Genomic DNA, 25102 nt, shown 5'->3' on the forward strand with positions numbered 1-25102 from the left:
GCACCGACAGCTGCACGTCCAACCCGCCCCGCCGCCGTTCGGGGCCCGGGTCCCGCTCGAGCCGCCCTCGCGCGCCGCCGTTAACGGCCGGGGCGGTGGCGCGCCCCCTGCCGGGGCGCCGGGGAGCGCGCCTGAGGGTGGGGCGGGGCGGGGCGAGGGGCGCCCCAGCCGCGGCCCCATTGGCGGCTCGGCGCTCCGCAGCCGCAGCGCTGCGCGATTGGCCGGCGGCGCCGGGCTGGGGCGGGGCGGGGCGGCTCGGCGCGGCCCCATTGGCCGTCGGGCTCGGCCGGGCGCGGCGGGCGGCGCGATTGGGCGGTCGGGGGCGGTTGGGGGGGCGGGTCCCCGCGGCAGCGGCCTCCCGGGGCTGGGGTCCGTCTCGGCGGCAGCCGCCGAAGTCTCGCGAGGGAGCGTAGCCGGGATTTGGCGGCTGGCTGCCTCCCTCTCGCTGGCTGCGAGGAGCTGGTGTTTGTGTGGAAGGGGGAGGAGGAGAAGCGAGAGGAGCCCGAGCCCCGCCGTCCGCTGAGGGGAGCGGAGCCCTCTCGCCGCCCGCGGAGCTCGGCGTGTCCCGTCCCCCGCCCCCCCGCCCCGCCATGGCCTCGGGAGACACCCTGTACATCGCCACGGACGGCTCGGAGATGCCGGCCGAGATCGTGGAGCTGCACGAGATCGAGGTGGAGACAATCCCGGTGGAGACCATCGAGACTACCGTGGTGGGCGGCGAGGAGGACGAGGAAGAGGAGGACGAGGACGAGTGCTGCGAGGAGTGTGGCCCGCACCATCCGCCCCACCACTACCACCACCACCAGCCCATGATCGCGCTGCAGCCGCTGGTCTCGGACGGGGACCCGAGCGGGGCGGGCGGCGGGGCGGCTGGCGGAGGCCAGCTCCACCTGCACCACCACCACCAGGAGGTGATCCTGGTGCAGACCCGCGAGGAGGTGGTGGGGGGAGATGACTCGGACGGGCTGCGGGCCGACGACGGCTTCGAGGACCAGATCCTCATCCCGGTCCCGGCCCCCGCCGGGGAGGACGAGTACATCGAGCAGACCCTCGTCACCGTGGCGGCCGCCGGCAGCAAGAGCGGCGGCGGCGGCTCTTCCTCGGCCGGCGGCGGGGGCCGCGTGAAGAAGGGCGGCAGCGGCAAAAAGAGCAGCAAGAAGAGTTACCTGAGCGGGGGAGGCGGCGGAGGGGCCGAGGGCGGCGGCGGCAGGAAATGGGAGCAGAAGCAGGTGCAGATTAAGACCCTGGAGGGGGAGTTCTCGGTCACCATGTGGGCCTCGGGTAAGTGTGCGCCGGACCCCTCCCTCCCCGCGCCCCGGGCCGCGCCGGCGGCCGCCCGGCACGGCTCGGACAGTTTTGTTTTGAAGGGAGGCCATGTTTTGATGTGTGCGATGGGCGCCGCCATGTTCATCGCCAGGGCAAGTATGGCGGCTCCCCGAAAAGATGGCGGGGTCTGCGCTGCTGCCGCCGCGGCTCCTGCCCGGCTCCGGCGGGGGGAAGGAAAGATGGCGGCGGCCGCCAAGATGGCGGCGGCCGAGGGGGGTGCGGGAGGGAGGGCGGCAGCGCGCCGCTGGCTCCAGGACTAGGCCGCAATGGCGTAGTTTCTGCAGCAGGGGGAGGCGGGGTGTGCGGGCGGGCGCAGGGTGCGGGGCGAACCCAGCCTCCTCGCTTCTCCCCCCCCCCCGCCGTCCCCACCGTCCCCGCCCCGCCGCCGCTCCCGGCCGCTCGCTCGCTCCACGGCTGCCCCTCGTCGTTCCCATTCCCGCCTGTCCCCCCTCCATCCTCCTTCTCCCCCGGCGCGCCGGCTCCGCTCCCGCCCGCCCCGCTCGGCCGCCTTTCAAACGCGTGGGGCGCGCCCCCGTTCTGTGTGCGAGGGGTGGGGGGGGGGGGGGAAGAACCCCCCCTGCCCCGCCGGCGTTCCCCGGGACGGCCACTCGCCCCCAAATACCGTCTCGGAGCTCGCCCGGTGGGGGCCCGGCTCGCCGCGGCTGCCGGGCGGCCGGTGGGTGGGGCGGTGCCGGCCGGGGGGAAGCGCCTCTTCGCCCCCGCGGAGGGGGCGGCCACAAGCGAGCCGGCCCTGCGGCGGAGCCCCTCGCCGGGAGCCCGGGGGGCGGCTCGGGGGCTTTGGAGAGGGGCAGGGGGGCCGCGGGGTGCGAGCTCCTGCGGGGCTTCCGAGGAGCTGGGGTTTCAGCGCGAGCCTCTCTCAAAGGGAATAAAATCTGGTGGAGGTGTTAAGTATCTGCAGGGCTCGGAATAGACCTGACATGCGCCTGCCCTTCCCGCTTTTTTTATCTGCCACGATTTCCCGATCCTTTCTTTCAGGATATTGCGTGTGTGTGTGTGAAAAGTCTGTTTAAAAGTCAGCAGAAAAGCGTTATCTGTGGTGCATTGGGTTTTTTCTTTGACAAGAGCGGCTGTTTGTAACAACATATTGCTGGTAGATAGGCTCTGTGGTCAAAGCACTTTGCTGAAGTTATATAAATCTGTGAAAAAAAGAGATCAAATAGTATTTCTTTCGTGTAATGTGTTTAAATTGGTGTGTGGTCTTTGGATAGTAAGTTGGTAATCTATCTTGTCTATCGTAATTTTTGTGTTCCTTTGAATTCTTACAGAGTCTGGTAAGACAGAGATACCTTTTAAGCTTCTGAGGTAGTCCAAATGTTTGCTTTCTGAATTTGTGAATGTCCGATAGAAAGAGTGGTGTTGAAGGAAAAGTGTATTGGGTGGCTGAATTCACTTGTCTGAAAATATGGAAAGAAAGGTAATTCTGGTTTTTACCCCCTTTTAAAATATAGGTGATTACTTAGCAAGTCTGACAAAGTATATGACGCTTCTGGTGAAGTGTCAGTTGACAACCTAATGAGTCTGATCAAAGTTACCTGCTTCTTGGTGAACGGAAAAGAACTTTCATTTAAGAATTTCCCAGATACTGACTGGGATTCTATATGCTCCTGTGTGTCATTCTTTGTACCTACCTGCTGTTTTTTTTTTACTTAGAATTGATCATCCAAGAAAGAAAAAAGATAATAGAAACGAGTAGAGTCTTCTGCTTTGTGGAGACTGCCTAAGGCAGCTGAATGCAAGTGGGTGTATGACTCATGAGCTAGCAGGATGCAGGGCCTCACTGAGATCAATGGTCAGATTTCTAGCATGCATTTACACTCCAGAATTCAGAGTGCTGGATAGGATGCTTTCTTAGAGCTTGTGCATGCTGATTATTACTTGACTGAAGTGAAGCATGTGTATAATCAATACGCTTGAGTCTCTTCCCGCATATGCAACTTTTACATCAGGGTAGGCCTATTGATTTCAGTGGTTTTGTTCTTTATGAGCATGACCATGCAAGCTCAGTGGGAGTGATAATCCACTTGAAATTTACTGGAGATTGAATTGCATTGCTGCATTCAGCTCAATTATGTCCATGATGTAGAAGGATGCAGAATTTCTATTCTGACTTCACTTCTAATAAAAAAAAACAAACCCCAAAGCAAAGTCACAAAATGTATAGACAAAAAAAAAAGCATTGAAGTTTGACCTCCTCTCCCTGAATGCACATGTACGCACACCAACACACACCCCAGCTGCAAACAGCCTTTGGGAATGACATGCTCAGGTAAGGGTGCTGTGAAGTTTTACTGAACCTATTGGCTAGGCTTTTACACAGCTTACTGAATGTTACAGAAGTGGTCAAATGCTGAAGCTTCATTGGCTATTTTCTGAGATTTTAGAGGGGGAACAGTTCGCAGAAAAATTCCGAAAGAAGCGAAACTGAAGGGGTGTGTGTGATGGGGGAATGGGACACCAGAACAGACTAGGGGTTTGCAAAAGCGTATGTGTACTAAAGTTTCCCAGCAGAATTGGGCACGCTTTATTGTGAACAAAGGTAGTAGTTTTGTCTCTATATTTTGGCACCATTAAAGGCTTGCTTGCACACTGATGTAATTGACTGTTTGGTTTAAATGCTTTGCAAAAGCTTTTTCAAAAGACAAATAGTAAATAAGGCCATGCATCAAGATAAAACAATGAGTCCTATATTGCTGTTCATGGGTATTTGAATTGGGAACAAGGGCACTTCGCTCACCACAGTGTGGGAAGACAATGTGAATTAATTACTTGTTACTGTTTTCTAGCGCTGCTTTATTAGCTTGCACACGGGTAGTACCAAATTTAGTCAAACATAAATCTTTGTGCCTAAATGAGTGTAACATGTCTGGTAGCACCTCCTGAAATGTGTAGAAATAATCTGTGAAATATATAGCAATGTGCTTAAAGGACTACATGGTTACTTAGAAGTTGCGGTACTGTTGGCAACTGTTTAGACTTACCATAACTTCTCTTATTACCTTGGTATCTATGGTGATATCAAACTTGGGACACGTGATGACTTTAATTAAAGTGTTTAGTTTGAAACAGGAATGCTTTGTTCTATTTCAGATTAGCTTTCCAGATCTTCAAACTGGAATTATTTGTCTTTCTTCACGTTTGAAAATAGTAACTGAACAAAGGCGTTCTATTTTCTGAAAAGGTTGAAGAGGTGTATGTCGTGGAGATTTTATTCATGTTCCTGTAGCATCTAATATCTATCCTCTTTATTTTCATTGGAGTATCCTATCATGGATGTAGAAAATTGTATGTTGTTAATGGTGCTCTCCAAGTGGGACATCTCAATTTGTACTGGGAAGGGTTTTTTTTGTTTGGTTTTTTTTTTTAAGTGGAATTCATTTGTGCTAGATTGAACTTGAAAGATCCTTAGTGACTGCCTCCAGGTTGGATACGCAATAGTGATGGGGGAGGGGAAGGATCATTAGAAATCACTTTGTCAGATTTTGCTTACAAAATTGATTCTTAGAATGCAGGAGCATTTAGGAAGGTGGTGCTGAAATGCTGTCTCCACCAAATGCTGGAATTTCAAGCAGCCAGGGCTTAATCTTGAGGGAGAAAAATGGATTAATGTAACAGCATATGGATAATTATCTTCTGGATAATTACTTTTGACTCTGTCAAGCTTTCAAACCTGAAATAGGTGTTGGCTTTAACTATAATTGTTAGCGTATAGTCTGTAAGCGTAGGGCTGAAACAGCACAACCAAACTATAAACCTTGCCCACAGATACTAAACTGCTCCAATATCCTGTTCCTAGATGGGAAAGACAAAGACGCAGGAGTTGTGTATGACATAATCCAGGAAGCCTGTGCTGTGGACCCATATTTGGAAACTCAAGGGTGGATGGGTGTGTTCATGCTAGGTTTCTAGAAGGTTCTTCAAAACCTCTTAAAAAAACTTTCTAATGTCCTAAAAAATAGATGGATTTTCATTTGACTTTATTAGATTGCAAGGGTGAGGAAAGAAGGTCATCTGCTGTCTGATCAGTCATCTTACATAATATAGTCATGTAGTTCAGTTGTGGGCCTGGATCAAGGCTGGGCAATGTTCTTGGCAATGACAAGTAGGTAATGAGCTTCTTACGTGAGACTTTTTCATAATAGAGGCAGAAAGTGATTGTCTGGTTCCTTTAAAATATTAAGATGATAATCTGTTTCCATGAGCGCTGACTCTACCCTGACATGTTTGCTGGTGAACCTTAGAAGATAAGGTAGACCTTTTTCTGCAGCTGTTTTAAATACCTTTTCAGTTTTGAAAATGAAATACATTAATGTGGTTCATCACTTAAAATTTCCCAGTTAAGTTACCTCTTAGCCTGCCTTCAAACTAGAATCCTCTAGCTTTGTATTGGATTCTTTCCTTGGAGGTCCACGTCGCTTGAACGCTGATGATTCAGAAGGTCATAGTGCTTTGGCACAGCATCTCAATTCACAAATATTGGATGATGACTATTGATATATGCAGAGTTTGTTAGTTCATGTCTCAGTGGTGTGAAATAAGAGATGGGTGACACAGGGAAAGAAGAACTTGTTTTCAATCTGTGTGCAAGCCACGTCAGAGGAAAGTAACCTAGAAGCCAGTTAGGTTAAAAAATGACATACTGTGTAAAATGGAATTTAACATTCAGAAGTGTTTGCTAAATAATTGTATTATTTAACAAACTAATTATGGTTCTTTTCTTCCAAACATGACCAATGAACTAATTTGCCTGAGGAGATTGCAGTGTGGAAGCAATAACCAAGCTGTTACCACAGTGCCTGGGTACTGCACAGTTGTGGAATACATCCTTTATCATGTAACTGCATTTCAGCTTCTCCTAGAAAACTAATGTGTTTAACCATGTGATCATAAAAAGAAAATTTAGGCTTAAATGGTGTTCAACCATTTAGTTGATAAGCAGAATTGTCTTCTATCTTGGTACCTTGGGGAGGAAGCTACAGGATTAGGTCTCATTGCTTTGCTACCAAGTACACCTTTGGAGTTCCCTTTTGCACTCTTTGTTTTCCCCAGGGGAAAACTGATTGAATAGCAGTGTGTTCTCCCTGCTCTGTGACAGAGGAGAATGGCTCAGAGAATTAGGGATCTAGAAGTAGAGTATAATTGCTAAGATCAAGAATAACTGAGGCAGAAATACTGGCAGGGCTTCTTGGCTTGAGAGTTAACGGGGTTATCTTATAAAGCTGGGGAATTTCAGAGATGTCAGCTGAAGCTAGCTACTGTTCTAAAATGCACAAAATAATGGGGTTTTGAGGTGGATGGATTGTCTGTGCAACAGAAGGGCTACAAGAGATGGAAAAAGTGTAGTAATGAGAGCAAAAGGTGATCAGTAAACTCCTAGGAAACATTCTACTATGTTTTGTCATTAATCTGTTACCAGGAATCTGTGGGTTTTATCCCAATAATCTGGCTTCTTCATATTTCAGCTGCTGCTTGGGCTTGGTACTCTTTAAGACTTCTTGGCTATATCATCAGTAGAAATAAGTTCTAAGCGGTAGTCAAAAGATTTGGCTGGCTAAAATGCTGAACTTTAACCGATCTTAGTGAAAAAGTGTTTGAGATACTTGTTTTAAGTGCAGAAGTGACCCCAGTTCAAGATGTGTGTTGCCTGTGTATAGGACATGAGTGGAGTACAGGTGGAAGGATGCTGTATGTGAAGATTTATTTGGATATAACTGAACAGGCACATAGAAAAACCTAGTTAAGTATCTTGATGTAACTAAGCCTAGGAGGGTGTTGAGGGGTATCTGTGGTGTCTCTAACAAATCGGTATTTTTCAGCTTTTTAAGGTAGATTAATACTGTTCACAGCTATTGCAGTGACTGGTAGTGCACTAACTAATTGACATTTGTTCAGTTCTTCAGTATAGTTCAGAAGAATAAAATCATATTCCAAGTTCCTTTTAAATAAACTGCATTAGATATACAAGAATAGTGCTAAATGTACACTTAAGCAGAATGCCTTTCATTTGAGTCTGCTGTACTCTCAAGTGGTTTTAAGGGATAAATCGGAGCAGATCACGTAAAATATACCAGTTAATATCCTTTTCCTGACTGGCTTCATGGCTCTATCTGTATTTAGCTTGCATGGGTGGCATCCAGATTAGCTTGGTGTGGGCATAAACTGCATGGAGTTACTATGCCTCATTTGTATTGTACTTCTGCAGAGGTGTCCCTAGAATTTAAGGGTTGTGTCTCTGTGTTTTTCTTTGCTTTGGATGTAATGTGTTTGATTCTCTGATGCTTCGTGAGAGGAAAAAGGGTAACTAATATGGATGTAGTGGGCACCAGGACTTGTTTGAAGGCAGGAAACATAACGTAGTCAACTTAGTCTGTTTGCAGTGAGAGTATTGGTTAACTTGTCAGCCTGGGTGGAAGTTTGTTTGGACTTTAGTCTCCAAACTATGAACTACCTACTCCAGGTTGGTAGGGTGTCACAAGTAAACTTGGAATAATTTGTGCAGAGAAGGCATAAGTAAAGTTCTTCCAAAATGCTTCTGAAGAAGTATGTGTGGGGTTTTGTGTGTTGTTTTTGTTTTGTTTTCCCTATGAGTTGATAACATCACAGGATGGTCTGGTTACTAAAAAGCTGCTGAAGTCAACTGCTACTTTTGAAAAAGATGTGATTTTTGGCGTGAACCAGATCTTCTGTCTTGAAGGATGTTAGCCTGATGTAACACTTAAAGGTAAACGTTTTGTATGTTGTTTTAGTCTGTTTTGGTTTAAATCAATTTTTAAAACTGCAGGTGTGTATTGGTGTAGTGATAGTTTTTAATGTAGAAAAAATTGTTTGTTTTTTATTTTTTCTTAATTGTCAATATATTAAGGGATACTTTCTCTGATTTTTTACTGTATCAAAGCAATACGTTCATAGCTTTTCATGTTTTACTCCAACGGCCTGTGGAACGGAGTAGCTGTGAAGCTTATTTCTGTTGGCGGGCTTTTGGGAAGGGACTGAAGGCCAACTTTCTTTTAGTTTGGCCCCCAAATAGCAAGAAAACATTGCGGAATAGCAAGCTAGGGGAGGAAAGAAGATCTTACGGAATGTATACAAAATTTCCCTGTTGACTCATGCATCTGATTTGAGGCAGGAAATGAAAAATTTTCTGTTACCAATGTCATCGAATGGTCAAACTGGAAGTTCTTGGTAGCAGTTGAAATGGCTCCATGGAAGGCAGCTGATCTCATTTTAGTCTGCAGCATAGAGAAGGCAGTGCTTTTAGCTTTCCAGAAGTTCAGTGCACTTCTGAACTTCATAATATTTTTTTGTTTGGAAGAACAAATTGTTGCCAAATTGAGGGTATATTGACTTGAATTTGTAAGTCCTGCATGTGCTGTGAAGTTTGCCATATAATCCTTGCTTAAGGTAAATTCAGTTGCTTTTTTTAAAGCAGTGGTAGATACTGAAAAGGTAGTGTGGTGAGTGGAAAACTAGGTTAGGATTTAAAAAATTGTCCAAATAGTCGATTTGGTGTATTATTGTAATTTTGATGCGGCAAGTAGTATTTTCTTATTAACACTTCTGTCTTTGCAGTGCTGGAGTCTTGTTTTCCTCTTTCACCATGGAACATATACATGAACTGCTATTTGATCTGGTAGATCAGATTAAACCCCAAACTAGCAGTAACATTTCTAGAAATAGCTCAGTGGCAAACATTAAAAGCAGGCATTACAAATTGATTAGAAATTTGTCCTTAGTGTATTTTCTTCTTGTGTATGTCTTAAACTTTCTTTCCTAACCTAAGTTACCAAGCAATGAATAATGCTTTATCTTGTGTTTCTCTTTAGGAAAAGCATTGCCTCATTTATTTTCTTGTTTTGCTTTTGGAAGAAAAAAAAAACAAAGGGGAAATACTATTTCTGTCCTGCCACCTTGTATTTCCATTCCTTAAACACTACCTGTAAAAATAAAACTTCCTGTTATTTTTGTAAAGCCTCTTGTGTATAAAGTACTTGCAGAATCTGATCCCCATACACAGAGTAGAAGTAGTTTAAGTAGCAGGTTTATTAATGTGTAGCTGAGTAGTTACAGCCGTATATACACCTGTTGTCCCAGGTGTATTTGATAGTGGAAAACAGTGCTGTGTCTGTCTTCCTGCTGGTGTGAGCATTGCAGTGAGGAACATAGGTGGAAGTTTCCATTCTCCGTTTTCTTAGTGCATCTCTAGTTTCTGTTACGAAAGAGCAGGAGAAGAGAGAAAACATAATGTGTAGGCATAGTCTAGCTCTGAGTGTGAGTAGACAGCAACAGCACGTCTTCCACCTGATTTTACTGCTGTCCTTGAGCATAAATCCGTAGGAGGAAGTTTAGAGTGGATAAACTAGCAGTATCTTAACTGGCTTGCGTATCAGAGATCTGAGTGATCCCTATCTGCTGTTTACATAGTAGAGTGTGAAAGAGCTTAGGGTGGCCTCAGCTATGGAAGTAAGAACCTCCTTGGAATAGAAATGCACCATTTAGGTTTTTTTGCTTTCTTTCAGACTTGTCTGCAGGTGTTGAAAAACATTAATTTTATAGGCAGATCCTGAAGCACATCAACGGTTGTTTTTAATTTTCTTGCCTCTCATTGACGCTTCTGTTGAAAGTCAAGGAGGTCTGAAGACTGAAGTAAGGATCAGTAGTCTAACATCCTCCTCTGAGAGGCTTCCTTGGTTACTGACTGCTGATGAGATCCAAAGTGGATATGGTGATGGCTGTTCTTAAAGAGGTTAAGGGAAATAACTATTTTAAGCGTTGTTTCAGGAAAAGTGCACTATCTTTCAAATGCAGCCAGTATTCATAGGATTGTTCTACTTACTTCCTTATTTGTTGCGTTTAAGTAAATACACAACTTATGCTTTTTGGTTCTTGTCCACTGTGTTCTTTTTTGTGTTCTTCATGCTGTAACTGTTTGGAAGTCTTTTTGCTGTTTACAATTAGCATGGAAATCTGGAAGTGCAGTGTATTCTTTTAAGTGTGCAATAGTAGTGAATTTGTATTGAGATGCAGCCTAATAACTTATATGCCATTTTTATCTTCAGTATGTATTTTGTATATTTCAGATGATAAAAAAGATATTGACCATGAAACAGTGGTGGAAGAACAGATCATTGGAGAGAATTCTCCTCCAGATTACTCGGAGTACATGACAGGGAAGAAACTTCCTCCTGGTGGAATCCCTGGCATTGACCTATCGGACCCTAAACAACTGGCTGAATTTGCTAGGTAAGTAGAAGAAAGGATCTTTAAACTCAGATGGTTTTCTTTTCAGTGCTTTAATTATGACAGTGTTAGGCAAAATAAATGGTAGACTTAGTATGATTTACTGTGCCATTTAATCATCTTCTGAAACAAGGGACTTAATTCAGAACGGAGTAGATGATACTATGTTAAAATCATGGGGTTTTTTATTCATCAGTGACTTTTTGTATGGCTTCTGGTTTTTAGTTCTTGTTGGGTAAGACAGGACCTAAATACTTTGATAGGCTGCATCTTTGACATGATGGAATGTATCTTTTGTGTGAGTAGTTTTAGATAGATCCTTTGGGGCCAAACAATCTCATAAGTAAAATGCTGCATTCAGGTTGTTCAGTACAAGAAAGTGAAACTATGATATTTAGTTTGTAAAGCTACTTACTGTTCTTTTTCACCTGCTTCTTACTTCTTGAGCTCTAGGCCTTAAATTTCTTTTTAATGGGGTAGTGTCTTGCACTTTCAAGTGACGCTAATTGCAGTTTCACAATTGGTAACTGTGCTGCTGGGATTTTTTTCTAGTGAATCAGAGTTGTGCCTCGTTTACATATCAATGCATTGACCTGAGTTACAAGGTGACTTTTACTTTCGAGGTGAGGTGACATGAGCTTCTTTGTTCTGGGGAGTACAGAGTGTCCTGTGTCTCTGCCCGTCTCCCTCCTCAAAGCCCCAGCTCTGGTACCCAGCGCTCCGGGGAGCCAGTGGCCACCAGAGGGCAGCTGGTGGTCACCAGAGAAGTCTCTAGCACCGGCAAGCTGTGACTTTAGGGTTGTCTTTTCCGCATCTGCTTGGTGCCCTTCTCTGCGTGCAGTGCTTATAATTACTGAAATCACAATCCTTCACTCAGTGCATGGGCAGCGTTAATGCTAGTGTCTCCAAATATGTGAACACAACTGTTAGCTTCCTGCAGCTGTTATAATCAGTTTTCCCCCCCATTTGAAAGCAAAACGTTTGTATGAAACTGTACTCATTTTCATTTTGTTACCAGCTGGCTCAGCTAGTAGAGGGAGAAGTGTGAACTTTGTTTTTATCACTGGGTTTTCCAGCTAGTTGCTAGATGGCAGTGACTGTTATGACAAGTTCTAGTCTGGCTTCTTGGTTCGTGGATCCTGGTGTCCAGTGTGTGCATCTTCTCATTTCACCTGTTTGATCTTGCTGCTTTTTACAAGCTTGTTCTGTTTCTCTTCACTGTGTAGCAGAGGAGTGCCAGCACAGCCTCGTCCCACAATTATTTTCAGTAAAGCTGTTGAACTATGGATTTTGAAGGGCCTTAGTAAGATAGTTTTGCAGGGCTTGCTGCCTTCTTCAGGCTGTCTGATCTGGAAGCATATAGCACGCATCATGAACAACTGAAAACAGGATTTTATCTAAAGTGGTGGTGGAAGTTCTACCTATTGATGCTGTTTCTTGTTTTACTATTGTTGATAAAAATGACTGTGTGTTCTTCTAAGATCTGCTGAAAGGATAATACGATTTCTTGAGGAAACAAATGTCTAAGTGATATTCTTAAGTGTACACAACATTCTAATTCTAAACTGTAATTACATATCTCTGCTTATCATATGCTTAGAATGGTATTCTCAGTTATTTTAAAACATGCTGAAACTTTTGCTTCCAATAAACATTTAAGTACTGAATAGCCATCTTTTGTTAGGCAGTTTACATAGTTTCTCATAGGGTATTCTTCATGTAAATACTGAACATTTTTCTCCAGACTGGTTTCAATACTTGAAATGGTTGTCAGGATTTGGGCTTCTTGAAATGACCATATTGCTTCTGTCAGATCTGTCTACGTGTTTCTTAATATTGTAAAATGTGCTGTATGTTTGAGGTTTAGTTAGTTCTCTGTTGAGAAAATAGTGGCAGCTGGCAGTAATTTAATGTTACTACTTTTTTTTTTTATTATTCATGGTAGAATATTCTAGGAAGCTCTAGAATTAGAATTTCTAGAAAGATTGAGTTCTGTTTGTACAAGTCTCTTTTCTGTTAATACATTTCTGTACAGCAGGTAAAATATTATCCATTTCAGTCATGAGAGGAATATGTGGTGGTGGAGTCATGAAGAGGGGGGGATATAACCTTTAGTAGTATACCCAAGTTGACTGAAACCTAATTGTTCTGATAAATTATTTGTAGATACGTGAAAACTTCACACATTTTCTGTTATAAGAAAGGTTTTTTGATTCCTTTGTCATTATTGATGACAAGGAAAATGAAAAAGAAAACTGTTTAGTTGTATGATAGCTCTTAAATGATTGTGTATAGGTGAGTCTGATGAATGACTATATTAGAATTTGAATATTGCTTGTTGAGGTCTTGATTGTCTTGTAGTGAGGTATGTTGAAGGGACTCTTTTTAGCTAAGATCATGAATTGAAGCACTGATACCTACAAACCTATTTTTATAGTGACTGTCTTGTTTCTAGTGATACTGCACACGCACCTTGCTTAGCAAATGGGAAGAAAACATGTACTGGAATTGGGTTTGGAGGTCCTAGGAATACAGTTGTTCATGCTAAACGAACATGTTTAGTGTAAAGTTCTCTGAAAGTTTCAGGCATTGCTGCTTGCATTGCAGTTGAGAATGTTGAAGTTGGTAGCTGTATTCTGAAAACTTCGAATAGCGCATGAAGTTGAAACTATTAGTTTTGAACTTAAGTCGCTTCAGGTGCTTTCAGTACAGTTTTGAGTAACTAAATTTGTATTTTGATGACTTGAAAAAAGAGTTGTGCACAGTCCACATAGAATGGGCTAGTAAATTTGTACGGTAACTGTATTTTGAGCAGTTGAGAGCAAGTTTATTTTGGGTTGCCTTCCTGTTTTCATTAAGGTTGTTGGAAAAATCTCACTATAGATTTGTAGGAATTGGTTACTCAAACCCAGGCTAGAGTCACTGTTTGTGCAGCTTATTTTGATTAAGGGTAAATTGACTGAGACATCTGCATTAATTCTTAGGAACAAAGTTCTGAGGTTAGGTTTAAACAAGCAGAGCTTGAATTCTGGTGGTAACAGATTTCAGGCAAGGTTCTGGAGTTCTGGTCGTGGTCTGGTTAGTGGGAGGTAAGGCTAGGGTAAACTTTAGGTAACAAATCCTTTGTAGCCTTTAAAATAATGGTAAAATTAAACCTGTAGTAATTCAGCATTGCAGTGGACACCAGTGGCACTCAGTGGGTAGGTGGCAGTGGCACAGTGAGTGAGCGGTTACACCGGCTCTGGTGATACAGTGATGTGCTGCTGCTTTTTTTAGTGCATTTGTCATTGGGTCATGTAGCAAGAATCTGGATCCTTTAACTGGAACTGTTATAGTTACTCCTGGAAAGGATTTTATATGTTTTAAAACCGTTGAAAACACTGAATAAACAGCTGTGTCAGAACATTAAGACATGTTTAGTAATGCATAGGCAAATGACCATAAATTATACCTGGTTGGGCAATTTATCACCTTTTTTCAAATTCTTTCATTCTGTTGTAGGGCTCATGCATCTTCTGTAGTATGCTTTTAAAATTAAATTAAAAAAAAGAGAAAATAACATGGCTTTCTCTTGGGCAATTGTAACAGAATGTTTAAAACATTATTTGTGAATGATCTGCTAAGAAAGAAATAAAACCCTAATGAATTGCCCCATTCCCATTTTATACCTTTGACTAGGCCATTGGAAATTCCTTCAAGTGAAAAAATGTTTCATCCAAGAATAAATTGATTACAACTAACTCTGTAGTTAGCTGTGAAGAAGTCGTAATTGCTTGGTAAAAAAGCTTGAGGAAATAGAAGACATTTCTAGCTGGTGCATGTGGCAAGTTTCCCTCAAACGAAGGACTGAAAAGTGGCTGATTTCTTGATGTCCCCACTTTCTTCCTCTTACCCTCTAGACAGTTACGTGACTGAACTGGCTAAAGACAGCAGAATAGTAAAGTGAATAAATAGGAAAGGCAGATGCTGTAGGTGAGAAATGGGCACAGTAAATGGTCCTAGTGATAAAACCTTTATCTTCCATGGCTTTATCTTCTGCTGTTCATAGTACCTTTTCTCAGGGGGAGCTATTGTGAGAACTGCCCTTCCTTTCCATCTACTTTCCAAAATAGATAGAAAATGAAGAGGAGGAAACTGTTTGAAATCAGACACCCTTCTTAAAAGTGCCAAAGCGTTCTGGTCACCTGGATTTATGACTTAGGCCCCTTTATGAGGTGTATGCTTTTGTACTGGTTTTTGTTCTTATTGAAGAAAAGCTTTAAGGTCAGTAAACTGACTATTGATTTACCCAAAGTGTTCTTCTGGGGGAGAGGAAGCCCCTTGCTTTGTACCACGCTGCAAAAGTCCCTGTCTGGTTACACATATGACATTCCCCTTGACTGGAACAAAACTAGTAATTATTTTTGCTAGAATGTTGGAGTAAAATAGAACTTTGTCTTTTAATTATATTTTCCTGCCTAACTGTGACTGAAGTTTGGCAAGACACTGCTGTGGGCCTACTGGTGTAGATAAATTCATAGGACAGCTTGCACCACTCCCCTTTTGTCTATTTATCCAAAATCCAGTCTAGCTAGTTTTGGTTCTTCAGCACAAATGAGTTCTTGCAGCAATGCAAGGACCATGACACTTAATGTTATTTCTGACTGAGCAGGCAGTGCAAGGGAACAGATCAGAAGTGGCAGTGACACTACTGGTAGAGAATAATTTCCTCCTCTTTTAACTGCTTTTAGGGATGCAGTTGTCAGCACAGGTGGATATCACAATTGGTCATCAGAGATGTCTAGAATGTGTCAAAGGAGTTGCCTGAGAGAAGCAATACTGTTTGTTAGATTTATGTATAGACATAGAAGCAAGGATGTGAGAACATGGAGTTTTAACAGAGGCAAAAAGGGGAGATGACAGAACAAGGAGATGATGTTTGTTTGGGGGGTGGGGGGGGTTGGCATGTATTTCCTTTTTTTTTAGCCTTAACACTGTTTTTTTGTGACTAGCTTTCAAATTTGGATCTGTCTACAGGATAATAGGTTGTAGGATTGACAGAGGTTTGGGGTGGGGACTGGTTCTGTCAAGGTACAGTTCTTTCAGTTCAGCTAGGTGGGTGAAGGGAGCTGATATTTTCTGCTACTGCACATTGACAGAGTTGCTTTCTTTTTTTGAGGAAATGAGTGGTTTAATACCTGTGATTTCACTCAGACTTCGTTATGCATGGATAAGAGAGTGTGCTCTTGTGGAGCTCATTCTGTGAGGCTGTTGGATTGCACATCTTTCCGCTCCTTCAGCTGTTGCCTGTTCCATCCCTTCACTCCCCCAGTACAAGATAACAGACTTAGCCCTTAATCATGGTGTCCCTGTGCCTTGATCCAAAAGGCACACTTGCTAGTTTTTTGTAGTAGCTAGCCTGCAGTTGCTACCAGTAGGCATTGCCCACATAAACTCACTGCAGAAATGAAAATTCTGGTCTTGCCAAGTAAATAGACTTTCTGCAAAGGCAGCCATTTCAAAAGTTTCACCCAGGTATTATTGTGTGTCTGTAGTTGTTTTAAATAGTGGTATGTGTTAGAGTTCTGTTTTTGATTAATGTTTCAGGCTAAGAAAACTTGGACGGAGCTGGTAGAGATGCTCTACTGGGTGGGAGCCAAAGGTCTAACCACCAGCAAGAGCTACCTGCAGCAGTGTAATTAAGATCAACAGCCTATGTTCTAGTCTGGTCTCCTTTTGCAGAAAGTTAATTTTAAAGTAAGACCAAAGTCTTTTTTTCTAATACGCTTGAATGTGTAAGCCTTCTTTGAGTGATTGTCACATGGATTCAACAGCCTTGTGAAGATGACGATGCATCTGACAGACTGATCTGTTGTAGCTGTGCCCGTGATGTATGTGACCTCATGCCTTTAATCCAAGTATATGAAGGGCCCAGCAGCTTCTTGCTCCCTACAGCACATTGAGGTATCTCGTGGACACTCCCACCTCTTCCTATTTCGGAAGCTTCTGTTTGGTTGAATAGCTTAGTTGTCTCTAGAACCCTGACCTTATATACAGTCTTGTTCTGCACTTTAAGCTTAAATTGCCCACTTATGTACTTCCATGAGAAATGGAAATAGTTTAAATCTGCCCCCTTATTAGCTAAACTATGTTGTGATTTTATAGTCAATAGGGACTAAGGGTTTTTCCATTCAAGTATACTGATGGGCTGATACTTTTTGCTTTAGAAACTAAGGTTGAAGATTGTCAGATTATTCCAGAATGGACATTGATTCATGTTACATGCCTGCTCAAACACTGAACTGAAGGTGTAAGGTGCATGTTGAAGCTCCAGTCTGTCCCATGTCTGATCATCCCATTCAGCTATCATTGGTTCCTCAGGCATCCTGACCATGCTGATCTAGAATCTTCCTGACTGCGCTGGCCAGGCTATTTTCCCTCTCACTCTGCTTCAGCAGCCTGTTACAGATGACACTGTTGCAGCATTTCTTTCTCAAAGATTGAATTAATACCAGAGGAAATTCATAAGTTATGAATAGGATTTAACACAATGATCAATGGGGTCTTACACCAAGTGTAAAAAATGCAGGCTCTGCCCACTAAAGCTGTGTACCACATCTCTTGTTATTGATCCTTTTGTGTCTAGTCTCTTCCTTTACAGATAGTCTATTAAGACTTTAGAACAATCGCGATTTTACTTATGATGTCACAGACACAGATCTTGGGCTCTGAAGTTTTTTTGCTCTGAGGCAGGACTGAAGGAATGACTCAAGCAACATTTAACAAGTTGATAGAGGTAGAAGTAAAGGAGGTGTTTTTCCGCACCAGATTTGTCCCCTAAGGGTGTTTCTCTATAACCCATGGCACTACGTTCTCTCACGTGCTGTCTTGTCAAAGCATTCTTCTGTTGGTCCATTTTGGTGTAACATGCACATTTCTGTGCCTTTTCCTTCTGTAGAAATTCTAGAAATATAATAAGGAGAATCTCACATGAAGGATAGTTAAAAGCTTTCGGTAGGGGTACTGTAAGAAAGCTTTTCTGTGTATATTTTCCGATAGCCTCAGTTCCTGTAGTATTCTCAGACTACAACCTCACTGGAGAGTGTATTCAGTGAGCTAATCCCAGTTATTTGTTGGATTTAGGTACTTAATATTTCACTCAAAGAAGTTGCGTAAACTAAACATAGCACAATCATTCTGTATCCCAACTGGATTATCTAAATTAATTCTAATCAATAAAGTCATCTAAGTAAGTGGCTAACTGGCAGGCATTTTAGTCTGTCATCACTTGAACTGCGCTACATCTGCAGTACTGAGAGGAGTCAGATTGAGCAACAGCTGATAGCCCACAGAGCCACAGGGGACTTCTCCATCACATGCGACTCCTCTGTAAGGAGGTCTTCCTGGATCCGGTCTTCAGGATTTCTCAGGGAGATTTTTCTCTGCTCTTGCCTCAGTTCAGCTTCACAAGGCCTTCCATTGCTGCCCTCTTCCACATGTCCACATGGAAGCAGGTCAAACAGCAGATTTCAGACATAAGCGTAGGAATGTGACATTATCAGCGAAGACTGGACCCCATCTGTAAAGAAACAAATGCTTATGTAGTCAGATTGGAGAGATTTCATCTTATTTTCCCTACAGCTCTTGGGAATTATTTTGAACATTTAGAAGGCGCTGCTTAGCCAGTCTCAGTTCAGTTTTTAAAAATGCATGTAAAAAAAGTACATGTGTACATTACTTGGAAATCTGTCTCTCCAATGCTGTTCTTCCATATCTGTTTCCAGGAACTGAACTCCTGGGGATTAAAACTGTCTTGAATAGCAGCAGAATCCTCTGCTTCTTAATGCGAAGAATAGTGAATCTGATAATTCCAGTTCTTTTGTTAAAATCAAGCAACTCATATTTGTTAAACTGAGACTAGAAAGTATACCAGAAAACTTTTTTTTTAGCTTACAGTTATGATATGTAGCTACCTTGTCATGCAGAACTATCTTGTACTGTATTATCAAGAAAAGTCATTCAGGAACTCACAAAAACAGTCTAAGCTCTTCTTCTACAGTAAGGTTACTTATCTAAGAGAATCTCCAGTTGTTTGAGGTACGTTTATTTACATCTACCTACATCCACCATAAGGTGGAGATCAGCCATTTGTTTTTGATTTTTTTGAAGACAGCACTATACATTTGAGAAGTAAAGATAAATAAAAGGGCACTACACTCCCTCAGAATAGCGTCTATGCAGCTAACTTCTCTGGTGTTCAAACAGGTCAGTTGTTATGGCACAAGTGGTCTAATATTCATGTCTACAGGGAATCTTACTGTATTTCAAACACCTAACGCAAGCAGTAGTTTGCTGGGCTCCTTATGTGGTCAATGAGGACTAATGGCACCCATAAAGTAGTGGTGAATTTCCTTACCAATGAGCAAGAGTAAAGAAATAGCTTATTAGTTGCCAAGAGGTGGAATCCATGTGTACAGTAGCCTAAAGTAAGAATAATTGCTATTTCTCTGGTTATAACAAATGCCTCCATTGTCCACATAGATTTCACAACTTGCTTGCCTTCCCTGCTTCTGTAGAGATTTTTGAAGTCTTGTGTGATGAAAATACTGGAGAATGATTGAGGCTACTCTGTTCTTCATGTGCTGGTGCAGAGATAGAGAGGAAGTGAAGATAAATAGGCTACTTGGGTATGGCAAAAAAATGAAGCTTTCAAACAAAGCCTCCTAATTAGAACTAGTTTAAGTCAGGAAAAAAAATAAATTCTTTTTCCACTTATTCAAAGGAATGGGACGGTAGTATTAAATGTGTTATTTTGTATTTGAGAGGTCCTTCTGGAAAAGCTGAACTTTCTAAATGCTGGATTTACTGTTGATGATAGTATGAAGGTTTTGACAATATTAAACTGAATACCAAATAAATGTGTGCATTATGTAGGCAGTTTTGGGAGTAGAGCTGTCAATTAATGTTTTTCTATGAATTTTTTTATCTTTAAGAATGAAACCAAGAAAAATTAAAGAAGATGATGCTCCACGAACGATAGCTTGTCCTCACAAAGTAAGTGACGTGCTCAGCTTCTGAGTAGGTGGTAATTTGTAAACTAGAATTTTGTATTGATGTTTTCTCTTGAGAATGAGTAACTACAATATATTACTGGGAATAGACCACACTGTTAAACTGTATTGTAGTTACCGTTCTTTAGAGGCTTCCTTAAAAACTTTTCACTGAATAATATATTATTCCCATTCCTTGTCTCAGGGTTAGTGCATCCCTAATCTTCTGGTAACCATGATGCACAGTCCTTAACATGCTGGTTTTACTGTTGTGATTTCCTGCCACCCAAGAATACATACTTGAAAGAATGTTCTGAAAGCTGTTCAAAGTACGTTCCTAAGATCTATATATCCTCTGCTTTGAAACAATGACAGATTTAGAGTCTAGATCAGGAATCAGCAATATATGGTGCAGATGTTAAAGTCAGCATAATTGGAAGACTTTGAATTACATTCCACAGAGCTGGAAGGTGCATCATCTCAAAAGAGACTGAGAGGCATCTTGGAGATACAATTCTGATCCACTGGTAGCAAGAAGCCTCTGTCTTGAATAAATGTTGCCAGTCACCTAGATTGGTAGCATCCTGCTTTACTGCATCATCCAGCTTTTGTAAAGCTTCTGTTAGCTGACTTAGATGGTAATAAAAAAAAGACAAATACAATCTTGCTGACTTCTGGTCTAGATAAGTGTGAGCCTAAGCAAATATTCAGGGCAGGTTGCTAACACTACATATTAGAGTGTGTGAATAGAAGGCTTCTTTCTGACAGCCATGGTCTAAGGAGTTTGCTGGATTCCTCTTTGTGCTTATATTGATTTCCAGTTCTTCACATTCTACAAATGTCATGTTTTTATTATAGTGTACTATGTGGAGATACAGGAACAGTTACTCCTTACAACACCAGGGAATGTGGCTTTCATTTTTGATTTGCTTTTTCATAGCCTCAACCTCATCTGAACAGGGGTGTGGGAAAGAGTATTCTGTCCTTCCATTTTCTCTCTTCTACTATTTCTAGGCTTTGTACATTTATGACTTCAGTTTAGAAAAGAAAAATATTGTAGATGTAACTGCTTCTCTCACAGGCAAGCAAAGGGGCTTTGAAATAAACACAAAAGGAGTTGTTTGTTTTGGTGCTGCTTTACCCCACCCAGTTCTGTAAGGTGCAGTGAATGGTGGAACGGTTCCTTAATTAGCCAAAGGAATTCTAGTGCCTGAAGAGAGAACTCTTCCTGAGAGTGGCATTTCCCCCTTTTTAAAGAAATAAGGCATATTTAAATGCGGTTATTAGTTTTGAAAAAAAAAAAATTCCGAAGACGAAGCCTGCAGAATTTAAGATTAGTGATTGAGTGTTCCTTTAATTTCTATTGTTGAATTTCATGATGTTGATAGACTAGTTTTATGTAAGCTTAAGCAGCATCATTTGGAGTATGGATAGAATTTACAGTTAATAGGATTTTATGAGAGATTTTGAACCTTGAGGAAGACAGGTATAACACACATGATAGATGTCTATTGATTGTCACTGGAAGGTGACAAAAAGGTATAGAAACATTAGGAGAAGAGAGCTCCAGGTTGCTGCTGGCTTGAGCGTACTCTGGAATCAAAAGTAATATTCCTGTGTCAATGCAGCATGGACCCCAGATTAAGACTTCTCATGCTGTACCTGAGTTAATGTGAGTATCTTCTGCTTTTAGGTTGAGTTGGCACTAACTCCAAGATTCTCCTATCTTACACAGTTGCCCAGTATCACTTTGTAGGATAAACACAGAAGCAGTGGCAGTTTCTTTATATCTCAACGTGGCGGTGATCAATCTGCTGCTGCCACTTTGGACAAGGTGCTTTCTGAAAGCTGTTACATGCTGGAAACCCTCTTGCTCCATTCCTTCTTGGGAATGAGAAGGACAGAAGGAAGAGGACAATATTGGGAGGTGGAATGCTGCTAGAGATAGCCTCTAATATACCACAGATTATATCCCATATTGTAGTACTGTAGTACTCGGAACATAAGACATTGGAGAAGATAACATAGGTATCCATGAACTATCATTCTGTCTTTTGGGTATTTTTGTTTAATTTTCCCCTGTAACTGTAAGTGCTTTTGTTTGTTTATTCATTTGCTTTTATCTGAGCTACATCTTCTCAGTGAGACTGTCCAGTTATTCATTTGACTGCATGTGGTCTGTACTACTGAGAAGTGGGTTTAAGGTTTTTGAGTTTGGGGTTGTTGGTGGTGTTTTTTTAATCAGCCTTTCAAATGACTGGTTTTCTTGGTATTGCTTTTTTAAAATAAATGTAAGGAGTCTCCTTTTCAGGGCTAACTTTTATGAAAGTATTCAGGATGTAAAAGCATTCTACATGCTTGTACTGTAGCAGATAAAGCCTTCTTTATCAGAACTAGCTTATCTACTAATTGAGTTTCACTGTTCTTTTCAAGGGCTGCACAAAGATGTTCAGGGACAACTCTGCCATGAGGAAGCATCTGCACACTCATGGCCCTCGAGTACACGTATGTGCAGAATGTGGCAAGGCCTTTGTGGAGAGTTCAAAACTAAAGCGACATCAGCTAGTTCATACTGGAGAGAAACCCTTCCAGGTATTGTTAACCTCCAGACATGTTTACCAAAGAAATTGTGGTACTTATGTGTAGACTGTAATTGTAACCTAGCCTTCATGTGGCTTTGGGGTTACTATGTTTTTTCTAAAACCAGGTGAGGCACTGAATGGTCACCTTAAAAACTGGAAGTCCCCTTAAGCAATTTTTTTAAAGTATTTTTGTGGGCTTTTGTTAGAAGTTAGCAAATTGTAGGTACATGGGAAATATCTTCCAAAATGGACTTAAAAATGAAGCCTCCAGTTACTACTGAATGAGGAAACTGGCTCTTTCTTCTCCTCATTTTATCAATGTTTTACTTGTGGACAACTGAGACTTGGCACTGTTTGCTCAGTTGACACATGATGTTAATTTTCAGTAGTGCCTATTAATGAGTTTTCAGCAGAATGATGGTAGTCACTGAATTAATTTCCATTCGTATCAAGTCACGTGAGCTGCTGCTGCTAGAGGTCCTGTGCCTGTTTCCTATGATACTCCTTATAAATCTTCTTTACAGGTATTCTTGAGGTTATCTGTGTTCTCCAGTATGTGTTCATGATATGTATTTTTTGATGGTTTGGTTTTTTTTAAAAATAAATTAATTCAGAAACTTCATTTGTGGTCCTCAGGCATTCACTTAATATGTATGCTAGATCTACTGTGTGATATAAGTATTTACTGCTAAATAAGCTGCCCTTTGTATCCCAAAAGTAAAACTGGTAAAAAGAGCAAATCTTTGCAAATTATCACTGAAAGGGGGAAATTATGACATGAAACATGTTTGCTAGCAAAATGCTATTTCAGATGCATAGAAGGTTTTTTTAGTGAAAGCATTAGCTTGCCAGCTGGAAGTTATTTCCCTCTTTGAAAAGAGATAGATTACTGTGGTAAAACAACCTTAAGTATTCATTTTATTTTTTTAATGCAGTTTACAAGTGATGCCCACAGCTTCACCTATAATAATCCTCAGCATCTACCTTATCTTTGTGCAATCTAGTGATTTAAAGAATATTGTTCTAATCAGTGATGGAAATGAGTATCGTTTTGTCAGCTAATGGGGTGTGTATTTTCCTTCCAACAGTGTACGTTTGAAGGATGCGGAAAGCGTTTTTCACTGGACTTCAATTTACGCACACATGTGCGAATTCATACTGGCGACAGGCCCTATGTTTGCCCATTCGATGGCTGCAATAAGAAGTTTGCGCAATCAACTAACCTGAAATCTCACATCTTAACACACGCTAAGGCCAAAAACAACCAGTGAAAGTTGGAGGAGAAAGTTCTTGAACTCAAAGCATCTTACAGGAGTGTGAATTGAAAATAAATACGCCTCCCCTTTGTATATTGTTTCTAGGAAAGAATTTTAAAAAAAAGAACCCTACAAACCTAAAGGACGTGTTTTGATAAGTAGTAAATAAAAAGCAAAAAAAACCCAGAAAAAAAAACTTTCAGGTGACGTTGCTAAGATGCTCTACCTTGTTCTGTAATCCCGTTTGAAGAACACGGTGTTTTGTAAAGTGTGGCCCCAGCTGGAGGGGTCAGTTAATGAACTTGCATCAAAAAAGACAATTCTTTATACAACAGTGCTAAAATTGGACTTCTTTTCACATTCTTATAAATATGAAGCTCACCTGTTGCTTACAATTTTTTTAATTTTGTATTTTCCAAGTGTGCATATTGTACACTTTTTGGGGATATGCGTGGTAATGCTATGTGTGATTTCTCTGGAGGTTGATAACTTGCTTGCGGTAGATTTTCTTAAAGAGAATGGGCAGTTACATGCATACTTCAAAAGTATTTTCCTGTAAAGAAAAAAGTTATATAGGTTTTGTTTGCTATCTTAATTTTGGTTGTATTCTTTGATGTTAACACATTTTGTATAATTGTATCGTATAGCTGTAATGAAATCATGTAGTATCAAATATTAGATGTGATTTAATAGTGTTAATCAATTTAAATCCATTTTAGTCACTTTTTTTGGAGAAATACTGCCAGATGCTGATGTTCAGTGTAATTTCTTTGCCTGTTCAGTTACGGAAAGTGGTGCTGAGTTGTAGAATGTATTGTGCAGGCACTGACCTTTTATTAACACCTGATAATATGTACATCCCATGTAATAGAAAGGGCAACAATAAAACAGTGGTCCTGAAGAAAGAATATGGCAGAAAATGATCTGTAAGCACAGTCTATTTTCTTTTGTTGTCCAGCGCAATCCTAGTTCCTCTTGACATCCCAGAAATTGGAAGCTAAATAAACTCAAGTTTCCTTTACTTTGATTTCAGTTATGGTGATTTGCGATTAAATTACATAATGCCACATGCGGTGGTATATCTAAATACAATTGGTGACTGTATTTCTGTTTTTATGTGACCTTGACTTCCATTAACTGAAACAGTGGACTCGGAGACTTGGCAATATAGTGGGACGCTTTCAGTGTACCTGGACAGCAACTGGGTTGAGCAGTGCAGTAAACAGCTATATGGGCACCTTTGTTCAGTGAAAGCAAGAGAGTCTTGGAGGTTCAAATGCCATAGCAGTAGAAAGTGGGGGAAAAGTAGGGTTTGAGTGGTCATACCAGAAAAAAAGAAAATTTACTTTTTCTTTTGGCAAACTTGTTTGAGCGGGATGGTGAAAATTCTTGGAACCTCATTGGATATTTTTACTTCAAAACAGGAACTTTGAGTTCTCGGAGAACTTGATGGAATTTTAATGGTTAACTCAAAGTGGTTACTGCTCACTTGTTCAAATGTTTAGAGTAAGAAATTTGCAGATTCCACAGTAAGATGTGACATCAATAAACATAAGAATATGTACAGAAATGCATAAGTATTATTTTTTTAGAGAGTTGTGACATTTTATTTTAGTAAAAACAGTTGTTAATTTTTTTCTGAATTCTGTTTTTA

General features: G+C 41.6%; 1 protein-coding gene across 1 annotated transcript; it reads left to right on the top strand.

Annotated features, from left to right (window-relative positions):
- Window positions 1-317: 317 nt before the first annotated feature.
- YY1 (YY1 transcription factor) lies at window positions 318-24475 on the top strand. The gene is made up of 5 exons (XM_069858823.1): window positions 318-1281; window positions 10422-10584; window positions 19554-19614; window positions 22044-22202; window positions 23281-24475. Exons 1-5 carry the CDS (start codon window positions 591-593, stop codon window positions 23461-23463), a joined length of 1257 nt encoding a protein of 418 aa, XP_069714924.1. The 5' UTR covers window positions 318-590; the 3' UTR covers window positions 23464-24475.
- The last annotated feature ends 627 nt before the right edge of the window (window positions 24476-25102 follow it).

The sequence above is a fragment of the Phaenicophaeus curvirostris genome, chromosome 5, assembly GCF_032191515.1.
Source record: "Phaenicophaeus curvirostris isolate KB17595 chromosome 5, BPBGC_Pcur_1.0, whole genome shotgun sequence".
Taxonomy (NCBI): Eukaryota; Metazoa; Chordata; class Aves; order Cuculiformes; family Cuculidae; genus Phaenicophaeus; species Phaenicophaeus curvirostris.